Source organism: Hyperoodon ampullatus (assembly GCF_949752795.1).
Source record: "Hyperoodon ampullatus genome assembly, chromosome: 7".
In the NCBI taxonomy this organism is placed as follows: domain Eukaryota; kingdom Metazoa; phylum Chordata; class Mammalia; order Artiodactyla; family Ziphiidae; genus Hyperoodon; species Hyperoodon ampullatus.
Window position 1 is genome coordinate 3439920 of NC_136920.1, and position 18928 is coordinate 3458847.

General features: G+C 54.0%; 1 protein-coding gene across 1 annotated transcript in view; it reads left to right on the top strand.

The window, feature by feature from the left end:
* Nucleotides 1-18928, top strand: part of MUC2 (mucin 2, oligomeric mucus/gel-forming) — a gene marked incomplete at both ends in the record, with an annotated part of 53745 nt that overhangs the window by 22665 nt on the left and 12152 nt on the right. Inside the window, 24 exons of the mRNA XM_079709450.1 lie at nucleotides 120-367; nucleotides 940-1123; nucleotides 1415-1640; nucleotides 2308-2486; nucleotides 2776-2855; nucleotides 2976-3066; nucleotides 3179-3210; nucleotides 3685-3913; nucleotides 4074-4178; nucleotides 4407-4447; nucleotides 4666-4788; nucleotides 4884-4988; nucleotides 5405-5533; nucleotides 5738-5777; nucleotides 6105-6231; nucleotides 6333-6551; nucleotides 6972-7055; nucleotides 7244-7299; nucleotides 8942-9233; nucleotides 9346-9445; nucleotides 9701-9924; nucleotides 10152-10236; nucleotides 10352-10438; nucleotides 10513-10637. Of these exons, the coding sequence (XP_079565576.1) occupies nucleotides 120-367; nucleotides 940-1123; nucleotides 1415-1640; nucleotides 2308-2486; nucleotides 2776-2855; nucleotides 2976-3066; nucleotides 3179-3210; nucleotides 3685-3913; nucleotides 4074-4178; nucleotides 4407-4447; nucleotides 4666-4788; nucleotides 4884-4988; nucleotides 5405-5533; nucleotides 5738-5777; nucleotides 6105-6231; nucleotides 6333-6551; nucleotides 6972-7055; nucleotides 7244-7299; nucleotides 8942-9233; nucleotides 9346-9445; nucleotides 9701-9924; nucleotides 10152-10236; nucleotides 10352-10438; nucleotides 10513-10637 (3211 nt within the window). The remainder of the gene's footprint in view (nucleotides 1-119; nucleotides 368-939; nucleotides 1124-1414; nucleotides 1641-2307; nucleotides 2487-2775; nucleotides 2856-2975; nucleotides 3067-3178; nucleotides 3211-3684; nucleotides 3914-4073; nucleotides 4179-4406; nucleotides 4448-4665; nucleotides 4789-4883; nucleotides 4989-5404; nucleotides 5534-5737; nucleotides 5778-6104; nucleotides 6232-6332; nucleotides 6552-6971; nucleotides 7056-7243; nucleotides 7300-8941; nucleotides 9234-9345; nucleotides 9446-9700; nucleotides 9925-10151; nucleotides 10237-10351; nucleotides 10439-10512; nucleotides 10638-18928) is intronic.

Sequence of the window (18928 nt, forward strand, 5' to 3'; positions counted from 1 at the left end):
TCAGTTTCTGCTTGCCCTTCCCACCTGATCCTTGACCCCTGGTCCCTGTCCTTGACCCTGTCCCTGTCCCAGCCCCCAGCCCATGGCTCAGCACTGGCTCACCCCAGCTCCCTCTGCAGGCTACTGCACGGGCTGGGGGGACCCGCACTACGTCACCTTTGATGGGCTCTACTACAGCTACCAGGGCAACTGCACGTACGTGCTGGTGGAGGAGATCACCCCCACCGTGGACAACTTCGGGGTCTACATCGACAACCAGCACTGTGACATCAACAGCCAAGTGCCCTGCCCCCGCACGCTCATCGTGCGCCATGAGACCCAGGAGGTGCTGATCAAGACCGTGCACACGATGCCCGTGAGGGTGCAGGTATGTTGGCTGGGGAAGGGTGTCCACGGCGGGGCACACTGATGCGGGCTCCCTTAGCCGGTGGGAGGCTGGGCTTCCTCCCCCAGAGCCAGGCTTGGAGAAGGCAGGGTGGCACTCAGCGGACACATTTCTGTGTCTGGCCCTCTGGAGGCATTCAGGGACCTCTTGACCTCCCCCTCTCATGCCCCTGCCACCCACCCTGGGCACAGGTCTCTGTGGCAGAAGCCCCCTCCCTGAGGACAGGGGTGAGTAGGGAGGGGCCCTGAACACACTGCATGGAGTTGTTGGTTCCCGTGGCCTGAGGAGTCCTACCCCCTGCACGGGGTCCCCCAGGTCTCCGGGGGACTCTGAGGACAGCGGCCCTGCCACCTTGTCCCTGAGACGAGTCAGGACAAGGATCTGGCCCAGCGCGATGGAAAGGAAGAGGGGGAGAGGGAGAGGGATGGGCAGAGATCCCCCCACTGGGCACTCAGCCTGAGGACAGGTGGGGGTGGGGTGACCCCAGGTGCCTCCGGAGGCACAGGTCGTCCCGCCCTGCTGGCCTCCCCTGACCCCAGATGTCTCGGCCACAGGTGCAGATCAACAGGCAGGCCGTGGCACTGCCCTATAAGAAGTACGGGCTGCAGGTGTACCAGTCAGGCATCAACTATGTGGTGGACATCCCTGAGCTGGGTGCCCTCATCTCCTACGACAGCCTTTCCTTCTCCATCCGGCTGCCCTACCACCGGTTCGGCAACAACACGAAGGGCCGCTGTGGTGAGCCTCTCGCCCCCTGTGCGCTGCCCCAGGGAGGGTGTCCGGGCTGCGGCTGGCTGTGGGCGCCTTCCCCCGCGGCTGTGGTTCTCAGCGCTGTGCAGGCCCCCCACCGCCTTATCTGGGTCTGGCTCCTGCGGGAAGCCAAGAGGAGCCTAGTCTAGTCTGTGCCCTCGGCCCTGGCCAGCCAGCCACCAGGGACCTGGGCTGCGAGGGGGTGGGTCCTGGGGGCTTGCCCAGCCTGCTGGACGGCTGGGCTTGGCTCAGGGACACGTGGCCTTCCTGCCGACACAGGCACGTGCACCAACAACACCTCGGACGACTGCATACTGCCCGGTGGGGAGGTCGTCGCCCACTGCGAGGTCGCGGCTGGCCACTGGGTGGTGGACGACCCCTCGGAGCCGCACTGTGCCCACAGGGGCTTCACCAGCGAGCGCCCGGCCACCTGGCCGTCGGTGGGCAGCAGCCCAACCACCGGGGCGGGCTCTCCATCTCCACTCTGCGAGCTCATCAAGGACAGGTGATCCTGCCCTGGGCCCAGCTGTACCCTTACTGGTCTGCGGAGAAGAGGCCACAGGGGCTGAGCCTGGGGCTGGGAATGCAGAAGGAGGTCACAGTGGGGCCCAGGACTCGGGCCCCTGATTTCCATGGGGCTGAGTGGCCCGCAAGCTGTCCCTGTGCCCTTTGTGACCCCCCATCTCTCCTGCCTCCTGGGCTGGTGCAGGGGCGGTTGAGCGTGAATCCTGGGTAGACTAGTTGACCCGGGACAGAGTTCGCATCCAGGACTGATGTTGGAGGGGTATTTGGGCTTAGACAGAGAGGGGGCGCCCCCAAAGCTGGCATCCCTGGGAGCGAGCAGCTCGTCCCCAGAGGTGGGTGAGTCGGGCTGGGAGGCCCCCTGCTGGCGTTGCTGGAGAGGGGATCTTGGCACCCCGTGGCTGTTTAGACACGAAGCTTCCATCTCTGGGCCCGAGCACAGCGCCTCATCCTCGGGCCACAGTGCTGGTCCCCCTACCCCAAGGCCAGCCCCGCCGCTCTGTTCCCACCCTCAGCCCACGGGCACCTGTCTGGTGGTGCAGGCTGAGCCGGGCCCGGGGGGACAGCCCAGGTGGAGGTGCTGGGCAGGGGGTATTGTGAGACAGGCTGGGGCACCGGCCAGACCGTGACCTGCAGCCCTCCACCCGCAGCTTGTTCGCCCCGTGCCACACTGTGGCATCCCCCAAGCACTACTACGAAGCCTGCATATTCGACAGCTTCACTGTGCCCAACTCAAGCCTGGAGTGTGCCAGCCTGCAGACCTACGCAGCCCGCTGTGCCCAGGAGGGCATCTGCGTCGACTGGCGGAGCCACACCGGCGGGGCCTGCCGTGAGTGTCTGCCTGCCCCGCCCCGGGCTCTGCTGGGCGCTGTGCCGGAAGCCGGACTGGGGTCGGGGGACAGGCCACCAGAAGAGCAGCCTTGCTCAGCACTCGGCGGGCTGGGCCCCCTCCTCCTGGCTCGGGACAGCATGAGGGGCTGAGGCCACGCTCAGCCCGTGTGGGAGTGTGGGGTCCCGTTTGGGAGGGGTTGGGCACGATGTCACTTGGGGGTTAGGGTGGGGGACACAGGCTTCCCCCCTCTGACTCTGGGCCCTCGGTTCCTGCCCCCTCCCCACAGTGGTGACGTGCCCGGCGCGCCGAGAGTACCGGGCCTGTGGTCCCATGGAGGAGCCCACCTGCAAGTCCAGGTCAGTCACTGTGGATGTGTCGGGGTGGCGGGCTGGCCCTCTGACCGTGCTCCTGGCCAGTGTGTCGGGGCTGGTCGTCTAGTCTGTCCCCTCGCCGTCTCATGATGCTCTCCCCACCAGCCCCACCCAGGCAAAGAGCCCACGCCTGGTGGAAGGTTGCTTCTGTCCCGAGGGCACCACCAACTACGCGCCCGGCTTCGACGTCTGCGTGGATCTGTGCGGTAGGCTGCCTGCCAGAGGCCGCTCCTCCTCCCTGGGGCTGAGGCCAGCTCCCACGTGCTGGGGCTGTGCTCACGGGGCTGTGCTCACGGGGCCTGTCTCCTTCCTTCCTAGGCTGCGTGGGGCCCGACAACACACCCAGAGAGGTAGGCCAGCACCCTTGGTGCTGGGACTGGACACTCCCACGAGCCCTGCATTTTGGGAGGTGGGATGGGTTGGAATGAGAACCTGGGACCCTTGGAGGCTATAATGAGTAACGAGTGATTTAAGTCCTGGAAGGCTGGGCTAGCAGGGGATCCACCCACCAGCCATTTGATACTCTGTCTACACCTGCGGCGGCATCTGCAGTGTAGAGCGTGTCTCCTGCGCGTGGTTGGTTCTTTAGCTCCACGCTATGTGAGCCCCACAGAGACATGTGGTGCATCTGCCCCGCGCCAGGTCTGTGTGTGCACACGCTGGTGAGCAGGTCTCGGTTGTGATGTGAGTGTCCCGGCCCAGAACCTGCCCTGTGTGCTCAGAGCGGGGAGGGCGCGGGCTTTCCCCAGGCCACCCGGTGCAGTGCTGCCTCGGGCTGACTGGCGCCCGCTCTCCCCCTCCCTGTTCCCCCCTCCTCCCTGCAGTTTGGGGAGCACTTCGAGTTCGACTGCAAGGACTGCATCTGCCTGGAGGGGGGCAGCGGCATCACCTGCAGGCCCAAGACATGCCACCCGGGGCCCCTCGTGGAGTGCAAGGAGGAGGGCACCTACGCTGTCACAGAGGCCGACCCCGCCAACACCTGCTGCAACATCACCTCTTGCAGTAAGGCGCCCGCAGGGCAGGGAGCGCCCTGCTGCCGCATGGTTTCTGGAGGTGGGGGCCTCAGGGCGTGTCCGCAGGAGAGTGGGCGTCAATGGGGCCATGGGGGTCCAGGCCCCGGGTCCCTCTGCTTCAGGACCCAGCCCTGCGTGGGGTGGCGTCGGGGCTCGGCCAGCTAGCGGCCGTGCTCATGGGGCGTCTCTCCCGCCTTCAGAGTGCAACGCCAGCCTGTGCAGCGGGAAGCCCCCACTGTGCTCGCTGGGCTTCGAGGTGAAGAGCGAGATGGTCCCTGGGAGGTGCTGCCCCTTCTACTCGTGCGGTAGGTGGGCCGGGGTGGGGGAGGAAGGAGGTCCAGGCCAGGCAGCCGGGCTGGGGCTGGGCGGCGGGGTGACGGGGGAGTGGGGAGGTGGGGGCGTGGGGCTGCAGTGGCCCCTGCCTGGGGGCTCACGTTCTGCCCGGTGGACGCACCCAGCCCAGCCCGCGGGCTCTGCGTCCACATGGGCTCAGGCAGGACAGTCTGACCTTTGTTCCTGTTCTGCCTCCCAAGTGCCCAAGGGCGTGTGTGTTCTCGGGAAAGCTGAGTACCAGGTGAGCCCTGACGGGCTGCGGGGAGCGGGGCGGGGTGCACAGGGGGGCTTCGGGGCGTGGGGTTTGGCAGGCTCTTGGCTGGCCCGGTGAGGGACCCTGCTCTGGGGGCTCTCGGCACCCGGGGCACCCAGCTCCCCTGCTGGTGATGGGGGGCGGTGCCCTGGAGGAGGGGAGGTGCCTTGGAGGCCCCGCCTCACCTGCCCTCCCCGTTCCCGAAGCCCGGTTCTCCAGTCTTGTCCTCCAAGTGCCAGAACTGCATATGCACCAAACGCAGGGACAACGCCACGCAGCTCAACAACATCTCCTGCACCCACGTGCCTTGCAACACCTACTGCAACCGCGTAAGCAGCCCCTGCCCAGTCAAGTGCGGCCCACCCACCGCTGTCCCCGCGCAGCCCTTCCTCTTTCGATGCTAGCCCGCCCGGTTGTCCTGCAGGGCTTTGAGCTGGTGGACGCCCCCGGCGAGTGTTGCAAGAAGTGCCAGCAGACCCAGTGCATCATCAGCATCAACAAGCCCGGCAGCCAGAGCCTGGTCCTGAAGGTGCACACGCCTGTCCTTCCCTGCCTGGGGCAAGGCTGAGTCTCCCCCGGGGCCGCAAGGCTGTACACGTCCTGTCTCTTATCAGGACACCTGTCATGGGATTTTGACTCCCTGTCCCTCCCCCACGCCCCGGGTAATCCAGGATGGTCTCACCTTGAGATCTTTAACTCACCTCCCTCTGAAAGACACCCTTTCCAGATCAGGTCACCTCTGTGGGATGCAGGGGTTAGGATGTGGTCCCGTCTGTGGACTACAGGCCGGTAGTCCTTGGGCCCCTCCTGGGTGCCGCCGGCCTGGTGGGCCCGGGCCTGTGGCCTGCACTTGACAGGGTGTTCGGGGAGCTGCCAGGTGTCTCCAGTTGCCTTTCTGGGTGGGACTCCCGCTAGGCCTCCCACAGACCCTTCTCTGCCCCACAGCCTGGGGACATGAAGAGAGACCCCCTGAACAACTGTACCTTCTTCAGCTGCATGAAGATACATGACCAGTTCATCTCATCCATCTCCAACATCACCTGCCCCGACTTTGACCCCAGCACCTGTCTCCCGGTGAGCGGGCCCATCACTGCTGGGAGTGGGGGTCCCCGATGTTCCTGAGTGGCTGGACCTCCAGCACCAGGACAGCAGCCTTCAGCCTGGAGGGTCTGCTGTGGGCCCTTATGCAGGAACGGCTGCTTCCACCCCCATGGCAAGAGGGGGGCTGTCACTACTCGGGGAGACCTGAGAGTCCCAGCTCTTTCTCCTTCCTGCCAGGGCTCCATCACACTCATGCCCAATGGCTGCTGCAGGAAATGTGAGTTTGGGCGGGCGGCTCCTGGGGCACGGGGCGTGGCGGCCTGGCAGTGGGCTCCACCGGGCCCCTTGAAGGGAGGAGAGCACAAGGGGATGGTGCCCCGGGAATCCTGTCCCCTCTGTGCCACTCTCGGCCGGACGCTGAGTTCGAGGGCGTCACCCAGGGTGCCCAGGAAGCCTGAATCCCTTCCTGAGGAGAAGCAGGACAGAGCCCAGCTTGCTTGAAGGCGGCCGAGGCGGGTGCTTGGGGAGGGGAGAGGAAGCAGTGATGGGGAGGGGGGTGCCCTGGGTGGTGGAGACCCCCCGAGCCTCTGCCCCCTCTCCCCAGGCCTCCCTCGCAATGAGACCAGGGCCCGCTGCTCCACTGTCCCCGTCGTCAGGGAAATTTCACACAACGGCTGCACCAAGCTGGTCACCATGAACGACTGCTCCGGGTCCTGTGAGACCTTCTCCAGGTGAGCCCAGGCCGCGAGTGGCCCTGGTGGGGGCAGCGGGGGGCGGGGGAGGCTGCGTCCGTGCCAGCAGGCAGTGGCCCCTCACCCCGGCCGCTCTGCAGGTACTCGGTCGAGGCCCAGTCCCTGGACCACAGGTGCTCCTGCTGCAAGGTACAGCGCACCAGCCAGCGGGAGGTGATGCTGCAGTGCCCGGGCGGGCACTGGCTCCGCCACACCTACACCCACATTGACAGCTGTCTGTGCCAGGACACCGTGTGCGAGCTGCCCCCCCAGCACAGGGCCCGGCGCTCTGGCCCCAGGGACCCGGGCCCGGGGTGGGGGTGAGCGGGGAGCGCTCGGCCACCCGGGCCCCGCCTCCACCGTCCGTACACCCCCTCTATTGACCCTCTGAGCTTCCTCGCCTCCTAAGCTGACCTTCCCTCTGCGGATATTTATTTTCCAAGCCTTTGTTCAATTCTTTGTTTTCCTAAATAAACTCAGGCAGAGACACCGTGCTGCTGTGCTTCAGTAGAGGCCGGGCGTCTGGGTGGGCCGCCGTGCACAGCCGAGGTCTGGCTGATCCCTGGGGAGCGAGTGGGCTCCGGCCACCAGGCTCTGCACACAGGATCAGGGGGACACAGTGCACAGGTGCCTGGCCTGGCTTTGGCAAACCCCGGAAGGCACTGTCCTGCCCTATCCTGTCCTTGGCGTGCACGAAGCCCTGGCTGGGCCACCAAGGTGCAGGTGGCCCCCCCCTGCAGAAAGCCCTCTGAGCCCGAATTTGTGAAAAAGGACTCAGTCCCTTTCGCAGCCATTAAGCTGCATGTGCACCTGTTTGTGTGCATGTGAGTGTGTGTTTGCATATGTGACCTGTGTGTGAATGTGCACACGTTTGCATGTGTGTGTGAAATGCGCCACCCCCTGGGGAAAATAGAGAAGGCCCTGGTCCACAGATGGGGGCAGCATGCCGACGCCTGCTGCAAAAAATGACAAAAAGTGACCTTATGGGTCCTTCCGGGCTGCTGTAAAGCAGCTGGCAGGGCCGTCAGACCCTTCAGGCAGACTCGCAGGGCCTCCGGCTGGCTCTGGGTACCAGGCCGGGAAGTGGTCCTGTGTGCATGCGTGTGTCCATGTGTCCACATGCCCACGTGTGTCTGGGGAGCTGCTTTGTGCGCTGGCTGAGATACCAGAATGGGAATTCTAGGGAAGGGACCCTCTGGTCCTTTTACCATAGAGCGAGGCTGGCGGCCGTGGAGACCCACGAGGTTGGGAGGGGAGCCGTTGCTTCTCTCTGACCAGGTGGTGGGGGAGTGGGGGCCCTGGGTTCCTGGGCTGAGGACCCCCAGGTGTAGTAAGCCAACCTGTGAACGTCCTTGGAGACCTAAGGGGAGGGCACTCTCCCCCCGGGGCCCAGTCTGCTGTCACATTTACACCTGATACCTGTCTGCCATATTTACACCTGGCTGATGGGTGCTGGATGAAGCTGCCCAGGGCCCAGCCGGGCTTGCACAGGGCGGACCCAGGCCCCCTACCTACCCTCCACCCACTGCCTCCTGCCAAGCTGGGCTGAGGCCACTGCCCTCCCCTCAGCCACCTGAATCCCTCCCCGACCTGACCCCCGCCGACACCAGGTCAGGACACCCCAGCACAGCAGTACCACCCTGGATCCCGGGCTCCTGGTGACTTCAGGAGCTCACACTGCCCCTGGCCCAGCCCTTGGACTCCTCAGGGGTCAGTTGGCCTGGGCTGGCCTTGGAGTCACCAAGTCCCCTCCTAAAGCAGAAGGTTTGTTAAGGGGACAGAGGGGTTGCCCACCCCTGCTTTGTGGCCACGTGGGGTCCTGGGTGCCTCAGAACCAGCCCTGCCGGTAAGAGGTCACTGAGCCCACCGCAGGCTCTCAGCTGTTCCTCTGTCCCGCCTGGGCCATGAAGGCTGTGAGCTCCGTTCGCTCAGTGTGTGGACTGTTGCCTGGACCTGGACCCGAGCCCCAGGCCCGGCAGCTCCAGCCCCGGCTGCGGGACCTGTAGGACAGGACCGGGGGGAGGGCGCTGGGGCCGGCGCCGGGGCTGGCGCCGGGTCACGGGGAGGTGTCAGGCTCTGGCCAGCATCCTCCTCGGCCTCCCAGGTCCACAGCTGTGAAATGGGGGCTCCCGGGTGACCAGCGGTGGGCAAGGGTGGGTTGCGCCCCCAGATCCGCTGATTTAAGCAGAACAACCCTGGCTTTTTTCTCTTGGACACGGGGTTTCCATGAGGTTTTGCTTGGAAAGAGGTTTTTGGCTTAAAAATGGCTTGACAGGGACTTCCCTGGTGGTCCAGTGGTGGCTAAGACTCTGCGTTCCCAGTTCAGGGGGCCCGGGTCCCATCCCTGGTCAGGGAACTAGATCCCGCACATGGCAGCTGAGTCCGAATGTTGCAGCTAAGACCTGCTGCAGCCAAATAAATAAATAAATATTAAAAAAATAGTTTGACAATCATCGGCAGGTGGCGGGGGGCCGCGGCCCTGTTCCCCGAGAGGAACCCGCGGGCGCCTCCCGCGCACCCCGCACGTCGAGCGCTCACGGACGAATGGACCAGGGAGCGCGTGAGCGGAGGAACCATCCGCCCGCCAGCCTCCACGCGCGACCCCAGGCCCACGAAGACCCAGGCGGGCGGGGGGTTGTGGGGGAGGAGGTACTGATTCATTGTTTCGCTTCCGTCAGGCCAACCGTTCCTGCCCCACCCCACTGTTTAGATGCGGGCTCTGAGGGCTCTGCTGTCTGCCGGGACACCAGTGCGGTGGGTGGCAACCCAGCCCTCTGCTCAGAGAGCAACCGCCTGGGCCCTGCCCCTCCCTCCGCGCTCCCAGCCCAGTCCCTCTCCCACTTCAGCTTTCCGATCCTGAGGAGTTCCCCACCTGCCCCAGACCTGGTTTCTAGCTGGGGAGGGGTCCCCATGGAGACCCCAGGCCGGGCCCACACCGCCGATGGATGCAAAGCCCGGATGACAGGTGGTTTCCTGCTCCCCAGCCCGGGGCCCCTCCCCCGGTCTGGGTCTCTGGGCTGAGCTCCCCCAGCCACTGACGCCTCTGGGGCCGAGCTTTCCTCTGACCAGAAGCAAAGAGGCCTCCACCTGCCTCCACCGCCTCTGCCCCCCCAGGCTCTCAGGCACAGCTGTGCCAGGGCAGAGGCGGCAGATGTTGCCAACCCCCTGGGCGGCCCGGGGGACACCTTCTGTAAATGGGGACTTGGCAGGACAGGTGCGTCCCTGTCCCGACAGCCCGCCCCCTCCCCCTGCACACAGCCCACCCAGGTCGCAGAGGTGTTGGAGGGAGGGGGTGGGGGGCAGCCTGCAGCCCCCTCCTCTCTCCAGATGCTCCGTCTTCTTCCTCACCTGGCTCACCACCCAGAGCTGTGTCCTCCTAGGGCTCCCTCGGGGTACGCACCTGGAGCCACGGCCATCTGCTTCTCCCGCGGCCCATGGTGGGCTGTCCCCTGTCTGGGGTGCCCCCCAGGGCACAGGAGACAAGGACCAGTTCGGCCAGGTGGGCGGCCCTGCCCCGGGGACCTGGAAGCTGGGCTACAAGGTCTCCGCCACTGCCTTGGGTGCCGCGGGAACAGGGCCAGGCTTGGGACAAAGCAACTGCCCCTCCCCATGCTGCCCCACCAGCCCTGGGTCGTCACAGCTCCTCCCCCCTCCCCCCAGCCTGCCCACCTCTGCCCCTGGCCAGGAGGCTACGTAAGGATAAAACACCCCACTGTTGGCTAAGTGCCTGTTTCTCTTGCTGCCCCCGTGGACCCTTACCCTACAAGGGCCCTGACACAGGGTTCACTCCAACCCCGTTTTCAGTGGGAAAACTGAGGCCTGGAGGGCAAGGGGCTCCCAAGGCCACCAAGTAGACCCCAAGGCAGAGTTGGCCAGGCCGTGGGTCCTTCTGCTCCATGCCGTCTTCCCCACCCCAGCAGGTGCCCCCCCCACACCGTTCCCTCGAGCTCACTGATTCTGGACCTGCCCCAGGGCAGGGCCCACGAGTTCCCACCAGGTCTCATGGTACTGCAGCTCAGCTATGCTTGACCCCTGGGGATGCCGGCTGGCCCAAGCTGTCCAGGGTGGCGGGCCTGCAGCGTGGCCTTCAGGATTGCCCATGGCCATGGTGCCCACTCAGGCTCCAGCTGTGCAGGCCACCTCCGTGCCTGCTGTGCCCCTCCAGGTCCTCACTTCGCAGCGGGATTGTGACCATAACAACCAACAGGTAGTGCCTGGCTTGCTGCCGCCCAGGCCTTCTAGAGGCTACGCTCACCCCCAGGCACTTGCCCCCCACCACAGGGGAAGGCGGCAGAGCCAAGACCCCTGCCTGGGCCCCGGGAGGGATGGGGTCTCCCAGGCACCCTGCAGGACTGCAGGTCGTCAACCCTGGTGCAACACTTCTCGGGCTCTGTGGGGCTCCACCAGTGAGGGGATCCCTGGGCCCACAGCCTGGCCCTCGATCGCAGGGCTGTGGTGGAGACCCCAGTGGTGAGAACACAGCCCCATTCTGAGATGCTGCCCAGGCCTCCCACGGTGTGATAGCCCTGCCCACACCCAGAGCCTGGACATTAGATAAGGACCGGGCTTAGGATTCCCATCACGAGTTCCCACCTTGCTTTTCCCGGGGCACCTTTTATTTTATTTATTTATTTTTAAATATTTATTTATTTATTTGGCTGCATTGGGTCTTAGTTGAGGCATGCGGGATCTTTCCTTGTGATGCTCGGGCTTCTCTCTAGTTGTGGTATGCAGGGCTTTCTCTCTCTAGTTGTGGTGCATGGGTTCCAGAGCGCATGGGCTCTGTACTTTGCGGCACGCAGCCTCTCTCGTGGCATGCGGGCTTAGTTGCCCCATGGCATGTGGAATCTTAGTTCCCCAACCAGGGATCGAACCCACGTCCCCTGCTTTGGAAGGTGGATTCTTTACCACTGGACCACCAGGGAAGTCCCTCCCGGGGCACCTTTTATTTATTTATTTATTTATTTATTTATTTATTTATTTATTTATTTATCTCTCTAACACGGCCTCTTTATCACAACAACGCTAGCTGAATCAAACATCACAAAGTAAAACCCAAAGGCCTCTCAAAAATCATATTTACACAATATTTTACAATATACAGAAATGCTTATTCTACAGTAAGTTTTTAAATACTAAATTTGATCTGATGTCATATGCAAAAAAGTATGCATAGAAAAAATATTTTAACATATGTATATATGTTCATAGAAAAAAAAAACAGAAGAAAATACACAGAAATGCTAGCAGTGGTTGTCTGGGTGGTGGGATGCTGCCAGGCAGGGGGGCAGCCTCTATCTGGGAGCTGCATGGAGGGGACCCTGTGACATCCTGCCCTGGATTTCTCTGCACAATCCAAGTGTTCTACCATGAGTATGCATTCTAACAGCAGAAATTCTTTTCAAAAATCACTGAAGATGTGGGAATTCCCTGGTGGTCCAGCGGTTAGGACTCCTCGCTTTCACTGCCCAGGGCCCGGGTTCAGTCCCTGGTCGGGGAACTAAGATCTCGAAGCTGCACAGGGCGACCAAAAAAAAAAAAAAAAAAAAAATCACTGAAGATAGAAATCTTTTATGTTTACCTCTGCCTTGGTTGGGATGGTTACATATGTGTTGACATCGGTCATGACCCCTCAAGCCACACACTTAAAGTCTGTGCATTTATTATGTCAAGTATGCCTCAATTTTAAACTGTAGCAGGACAAAACCAGTCACTGTGGAGCAGGGCTGCTTCGCACCCACTCACTGCTGGAGCAGAAGCCTTCCCCAGCTGCGCCTGTTTCCCCTCCATCCCAACTTCAGGAAGCATCCTTGTTCTGAATAGGATTCCAGGTAACTTAGGAAACTGCTCTCAATACAGTATTTTAAAGTTGAAGAAATTGACAGGAAAGGAAATCAGTGGGAATATCGAGGTAGTAATGGGAAAAGTTAGCACACAAAGGAGGCACAGTCATGTCACCACGGCCAAAGTGGGGGCAGAGTGGGGGTCTTGTGGCCGCAGGCCATCACAGGCTGTGTGTCCCTTTCGGGATCCAGGCACAGGGTCACAATACCCTGGGGAGGAGCAGCCCAGCCTCCTCCGTCCTCCCCAACAGGTGTCTGGGCTGCAGAGATTCTGGCCCCTGAGCTCTCCGGAGTTGGAAGTTCACTGGGCCCCTGGGTGGGCATGGCAGGGGCAGTACTGGCAGGAGTGGGGTTTTCCTTAGACAAGGGTCATGGAATGAAGAAAATGAACAAACGAACCAAGGTGCCTTGCACCAGACACGTGGGCCTTGTCCCAGGCAGAGCCATTGCCTTTGAGACGCCATCAAGGCCACCTGCCAACAGCCAAGAGCTGAGTCTCCTGGCTGATTCTGGTCCTCTCCAGGCCTCCCTGCTCATTCTGGGGCACCTTTTCAAAAGACCACTCAGAGCTGAGCCTGTGAAAGTTAGTGACCTCTGCCCCAACAGCCTTATAAGTACTAGATGCTCAACTGTGACCTGGGACAGACGACCCTGCGCACCAGCCGCCCCTTGTTTCTGGGGTCTGTAGGTAATAAATCTTGTGACTTTACTTCCTTTGTGGGAGTGTGTTGAAACTACGCCTGCAATCAAAATGGCCCCGGGGTTTTCCCTTCCCCAAAGCGGGAGTTCAGTGCTGAGGGGGAGGGGAGGCCCCCTCCTTCAGCCAATAATGCTCTGCATATCCTTAATACACCAGTTCCTGGCTTTCCAGCTGGAACTCCAGAAAAGAACCTTCTCTGAGAAGCAGCTCTGGACAAGTAGGGAGGGGGTCCGGGGAGGGCTGCTCCCTTTTCAGGGGACCCCAAGTCCCTCCACGGCTGTCTCTTCGCTTCTCTTTCCAGGGAAACACTTCCCGGTGCCTTAAATTGGAAACGAGCCTGATTGACATAGAATATTCCACCTGACACAGCAGAAAGCACATTCTTCTTAAGTGCACGTGGACCGTTCACAAAGATGGGCCACACACCAGTCACAAAACAAAAGGAAACATGTTTAAAACAGTAAAAAATCATACAAAGTATGTTACACACATGGAACACATGGAATTAAACTAAAAATCAACAACAGAGAGATAGATACCTGGAAAATTCCAAACATTTAGAAATTAAGACACACTTCTAACTAACTCATGAATGACAGAGGAGGCCACAAGAACTCAGGAAATATTTTAAATAGAATACAGATGAAAACAAAACCTATCAAAAATTGTGAAATGTAGCTAAAGCATGTCTTAGATGGACTTTGATGCATTTAATGTTTGTATTAGTGAAAAGGAAGCTCAAAGCAAATAGAAAGAAGCAGATAATAAAGAGCATAAATAAACAAAATTTAAAACAAAACAAACAACAAAACCAAAAATCCAATGGAGATTGTCAATGAAAAAAAAAACTGGCTCTTTGAAGAGATTAAAAATAAAAGTGACAAATCTCTAGTGCATCATGAAAAAAAGAGCAAAAACATGAATGATTAATATCAAGATAAAAAAGGGACATAACTACAAATCCTACAGACATTAAAAGGATAGTAAGGGCATATTATGAGCTACTTTATGCTAATACATTTGATAATTTAGATTAAGTAGACAAATGTCTTGAAGGAAACAAGTTAACAAAGTTTGTTCAAGAAGAAATTGAAAACTTGAACAGCCCTATGTTGATTCTAGAAACTTAAAACTCAAAAACTTTTCCACAAAGTTCAGGTTCAGGTGGTTTCACTGGTGAGTTCTATCAGATATTTAAAGAAAAAGCAATATTGATCTTACATAAATTCTTTCAGGAACTAAAGAAGGAGGGGACACTTCTCAACTCATTTTATAGGGCTAGTATTTATGTTGATTCCAGAACCAAAGATATCATAAGTAAAGCGAATGACAGATCAATTCGTCTCATGAAAATAGGTGCAAAAATCCATAACAAAATATTAGCAAGTCAAATCCAACAATACATACACAGGCTAATACCAAGTGAGGTTTACCCCAAGAATGCAAGATTGGTATAACATATGAAAATCAATCGGTGTGCTTTCCCATGTTCATAAAACAAAGGAGAAAAACAAATGATCATATTATATGCAGAAAGAGTGTTTGAAAAAAATCACAACACTTTAATGATAAAAACTCTCAGAGAACTAGGAAAAAAAGAGAACATCTTCAACCTGATTGGGGACATTTACAAAAATCTGAAGCTAACATCACACTCAGAGATTAAAGCCTATTCCAAGATCAGGTAGGAGAGTAGGATGTGTGCTCTCACCACTTCTGTTTAGCATTGTACTAGAGGCCCTTGCCAATGCACTAAGACAAGTAAAAGAAATGAAAGATGTTCAGGTTGGAAAGATCTGAATGGTATATTTTATAAAGATGTCTATACTTGCAGATGATATATTTATGTATGGCGATAACCCTAAAGAACCTACAAAATATCTACTAGAAAGAATAAATGAATTTATCAACATTGCAGGATATAAGGCAATGTACAAAAACCAATGGCATTTCTATATAGTATAAATGCACAATTAGAAATGAAATTAAAGAAAACAGCTCAATTTACAATAGCATCATAAATAAAATACTTAGGAATAGATTTAACAAAAGTTGTATGAGATATGTACAGTGAAAACTACAAAATAGTACAAAGCAAAGCATAAAGGCTGAAGTAAATGGAAAACTATACCATGCTCATGGTGGAGGATTTAATATTGGGAACATGGCTGCCCTTCCTAAATTTATCTAAAGATTCAGTGCAATACCAATCAAATCCTTAATAGGCTTTGTTGAAGAAATTGACAAGATGATTTAAAATTCATATGGAAAGACAATCTGGTATAGTCAAAACAATTCTGAAGAACAAAGTTGGAGGGCTAGCATTACCTGATTGCAGGAAAATGTTATATAAATATAGTTTTATATTATTTATTATTTATATTATATTAATTATATTATTATAAAGATATAGCCTATATAATTAATAGTGTTCTATTGGCATAAATATAGGCATACAGATCAATGCAGCAAGATAGAGAGTCCAAGAATACACAAAGGTAATTAATAGGATAAAGGTAGTCTTTTTTAACAAATAATGCCGAATGTCTATCTGTGGGGAAAAGAAATAAACCTTGACCATTAGCTAACACCATATACAAATATAACCTAAGTGCAAGAGCAAAAACTATTAAATTTATAGAAGAAATACAGAAGAAAATATTTATGACATTGGAATAGGCAAAGATTTCTCAAACCAGACATTAAAAACACAAAATATAGAAGAAAAAACCCAATAAAATAGATTTTATTAAGAAATCAAAGAGGAAATCAAAGAATACCTAGAAACAAATGACAATGGAGACACGACGACCCAAAACCTATGGGATGCAGCAAAAGCAGTTCTAAGAGGGAAGTTTATAGCAATACAATCCCACCTTAAGAAACAGGAAATATCTCGACTAAACAACCTAACCTTGCACCTAAAGCAATTAGAGAAAGAAGAACAAAAACATCCCAAAGTTAGCAGAAGGAAAGAAATCATAAAAATCAGATCAGAAATAAATGAAAAAGAAATGAAGGAAACAATAGCAAAGATCAATAAAACTAAAAGCTGGTTCTTTGAGAAGATAAACAAAATTGATAAACCATTAGCCAGACTCATCAAGAAAAAAAGGGAGAAGACTCAAATCAATAGAATTAGAAATGAAAAAGGAGAAGTAACAACTGACACTGCAGAAATACAAAAGATCGTGAGAGATTACTATAAGCAACTCTATGCCAATAAAATGGACAACCTGGAAGAAATGGACAAATTCTTAGAAATGCACAACCTGCCAAGACTGAATCAGGAAGAAATAGAACATATGAACAGACCAATCACAAGCACTGAAATTGAAACTGTGATAAAAAATCTTCCAACAAACAAAAACCCAGGACCAGATGGCTTCACAGGCGAATTCTATCAAGCATTTAGAGAAGAGCTAACGCCTATCCTTCTCAAACTCTTCCAAAATATAGCAGAGGGAGGAACACTCCCAAACTCATTCTACGAGGCCACCATCACCTTGATACCAAAACCAGACAAGGATGTCACAAAGAAAGAAAACTACAGGCCAATATCACTGATGAACATAGATGCAAAAATCCTCAACAAAATACTAGCAAACAGAATCCAACAGCACATTAAAAGGATCATACACCATGATCAAGTGGGGTTTATCCCAGGAATGCAAGGATTCTTCAATATACGCAAATCAATCAACGTGATACACCATATTAACAAATTGAAGGAGAAAAACCATATGATCATCTCAATAGATGCAGAGAAAGCTTTCGACAAAATTCAACACCCATTCATGATAAAAACCCTGCAGAAAGTAGGCATAGAGGGAACTTTCCTCAACATAATAAAGGCCATATATGACAAACCCACAGCCAGCATCGTCCTCAATGGTGAAAAACTGAAACCATTTCCACTAAGATCAGGAACAAGACAAGGTTGCCCACTCTCACCACTCTTATTCAACATAGTTTTGGAAGTTTTAGCCACAGCAATCAGAGAAGAAAAGCAAATAAAAGGAATCCAAATTGGAAAAGAAGAAGTAAAGCTGTCACTGTTTGCAGATGACATGATACTATACGTAGAGAATCCTAAAGATGCTACCAGAAAACTACTAGAGCTAATCAATGAATTTGGTAAAGTTGCAGGATACAAAATTAATGCACAGAAATCTCTGGCATTCCTATATACTAATGATGAAAAATCTGAAAGTGAAATCAAGGAAACACTCCCATTTACCATTGCAACAAAAAGAATAAAATATCTAGGAATAAACCTACCTAAGGAGACAAAAGACCTGTATGCAGAAAATTATAAGACACTGATGAAAGAAATTAAAGATGATACAAATAGATGGAGAGATGTACCATGTTCTTGGATTGGAAGAATCAACATTGTGAAAATGACTCTACTACCCAAAGCAATCTACAGATTCAATGCAATCCCTATCAAAATACCACTGGCATTTTTCACAGAACTAGAACAAAAAATTTCACAATTTGTATGGAAACACAAAAGACCCCGAATAGCCAAAGCAATCTTGAGAACGAAAAATGGAGCTGGAGGAATCAGGCTCCCTGACTTCAGACTATACTACAAAGCTGCAGTAATCAAGACAGTATGGTACTGGCACAGAAACAGAAAGATAGATCAATGGAACAGGATAGAAAGCCCAGAGATAAACCCACGGACATATGGTCACCTTATCTTTGATAAAGGAGGCAGGAATGTACAGTGGAGAAAGGACAGTCTCTTCAATAAGTGGTGTTGGGAAAACTGGACAGGGACATGTAAAAGTATGAGATTCGATCACTCCCTAACACCATACACAAAAATAAGCTCAAAATGGATTAAAGACCTAAATGTAAGGCCAGACACTATCAAACTCTTAGAGGACAACATAGGCAGAACACTCTATGACATAAATCACAGCAAGATCCTTTTTGACCCACCTCCTAGAGAAATGGAAATAAAGACAAAAATAAACACATGGGACCTAATGAAACTTAAAAGCTTTTGCACAGCAAAGGAAACCATAAACAAGACCAAAAGACAACCCTCAGAATGGGAGAAAATATTTGCAAATGAAGCAACTGACAAAGGATTAATCTCCAAAATTTATAAGCAGCTCATGCAGCTCAATAACAAAAAAACAAACAACCCAATCCAAAAATGGGCAGAAGACCTAAATAGACATTTCTCCACAGAAGATATACAGACTGCCAACAAACACATGAAAGGATGCTCAACATCTTTACTAATTAGAGAAATGCAAATCAAAACTACAATGAGATATCATCTCACACCAGTCAGAATGGCCATCATCAAAAAATCTAGAAACAATAAATGCTGGAGAGGGTGTGGAAAAAAGGGAACACTCTTGCACTGCTGGTGGGAATGTGAATTGGTACAGCCACTATGGAGAACGGTATGGAGGTTCCTTAAAAAACTACAAATAGAACTACCATATGACCCTGCAATCCCACTACTGGGCATATACCCTGAGAAAACCATAATTCAAAAAGAGACATGTACCAAAATGTTCATAGCAGCCCTATTTACAATAGCCCGGAGATGGAAACAACCTAAGTGTCCATCATCGGATGAATGGGTAAAGAAGATGTGGCACATACATACAATGGAATATTACTCAGCCATAAAAAGAAATGAAATTGAACTATTTGTAATGAGGTGGATGGACCTAGAGTCTGTCATACAGAGTGAAGTAAGTCAGAAAGAGAAAGACAAATACTGTATGCTGACACATATATATGGAATTTAAGAAAAAAAAAGGTCATGAAGAACATAGGGGTAAGACAGGAATAAAGACACAGACCTACTAGAGAATGGACTTGAGGATATGGGGAGGGGGAAGGGTAAGCTGTGACAAAGTGAAAGAGCGGCATGGACATATATACACTACCAAACGTAAGGTAGATAGCTAGTGGGAAGCAGCCGCATAGCACGGGGAGATCAGCTCGGTGCTTTGTGACCGCCTGGAGTGGTGGGATAGGGAGGGTGGGAGGGAGACACAAAAGGGAGGGGATATGGGAACATATGTATACATATAACTGATTAAATTTGTGATAAAGCAAAAAATAAAAATAAAAAAAAAAAAAAAAAAAAAAAAAAAAAGATTTAAAACTTTTGCTT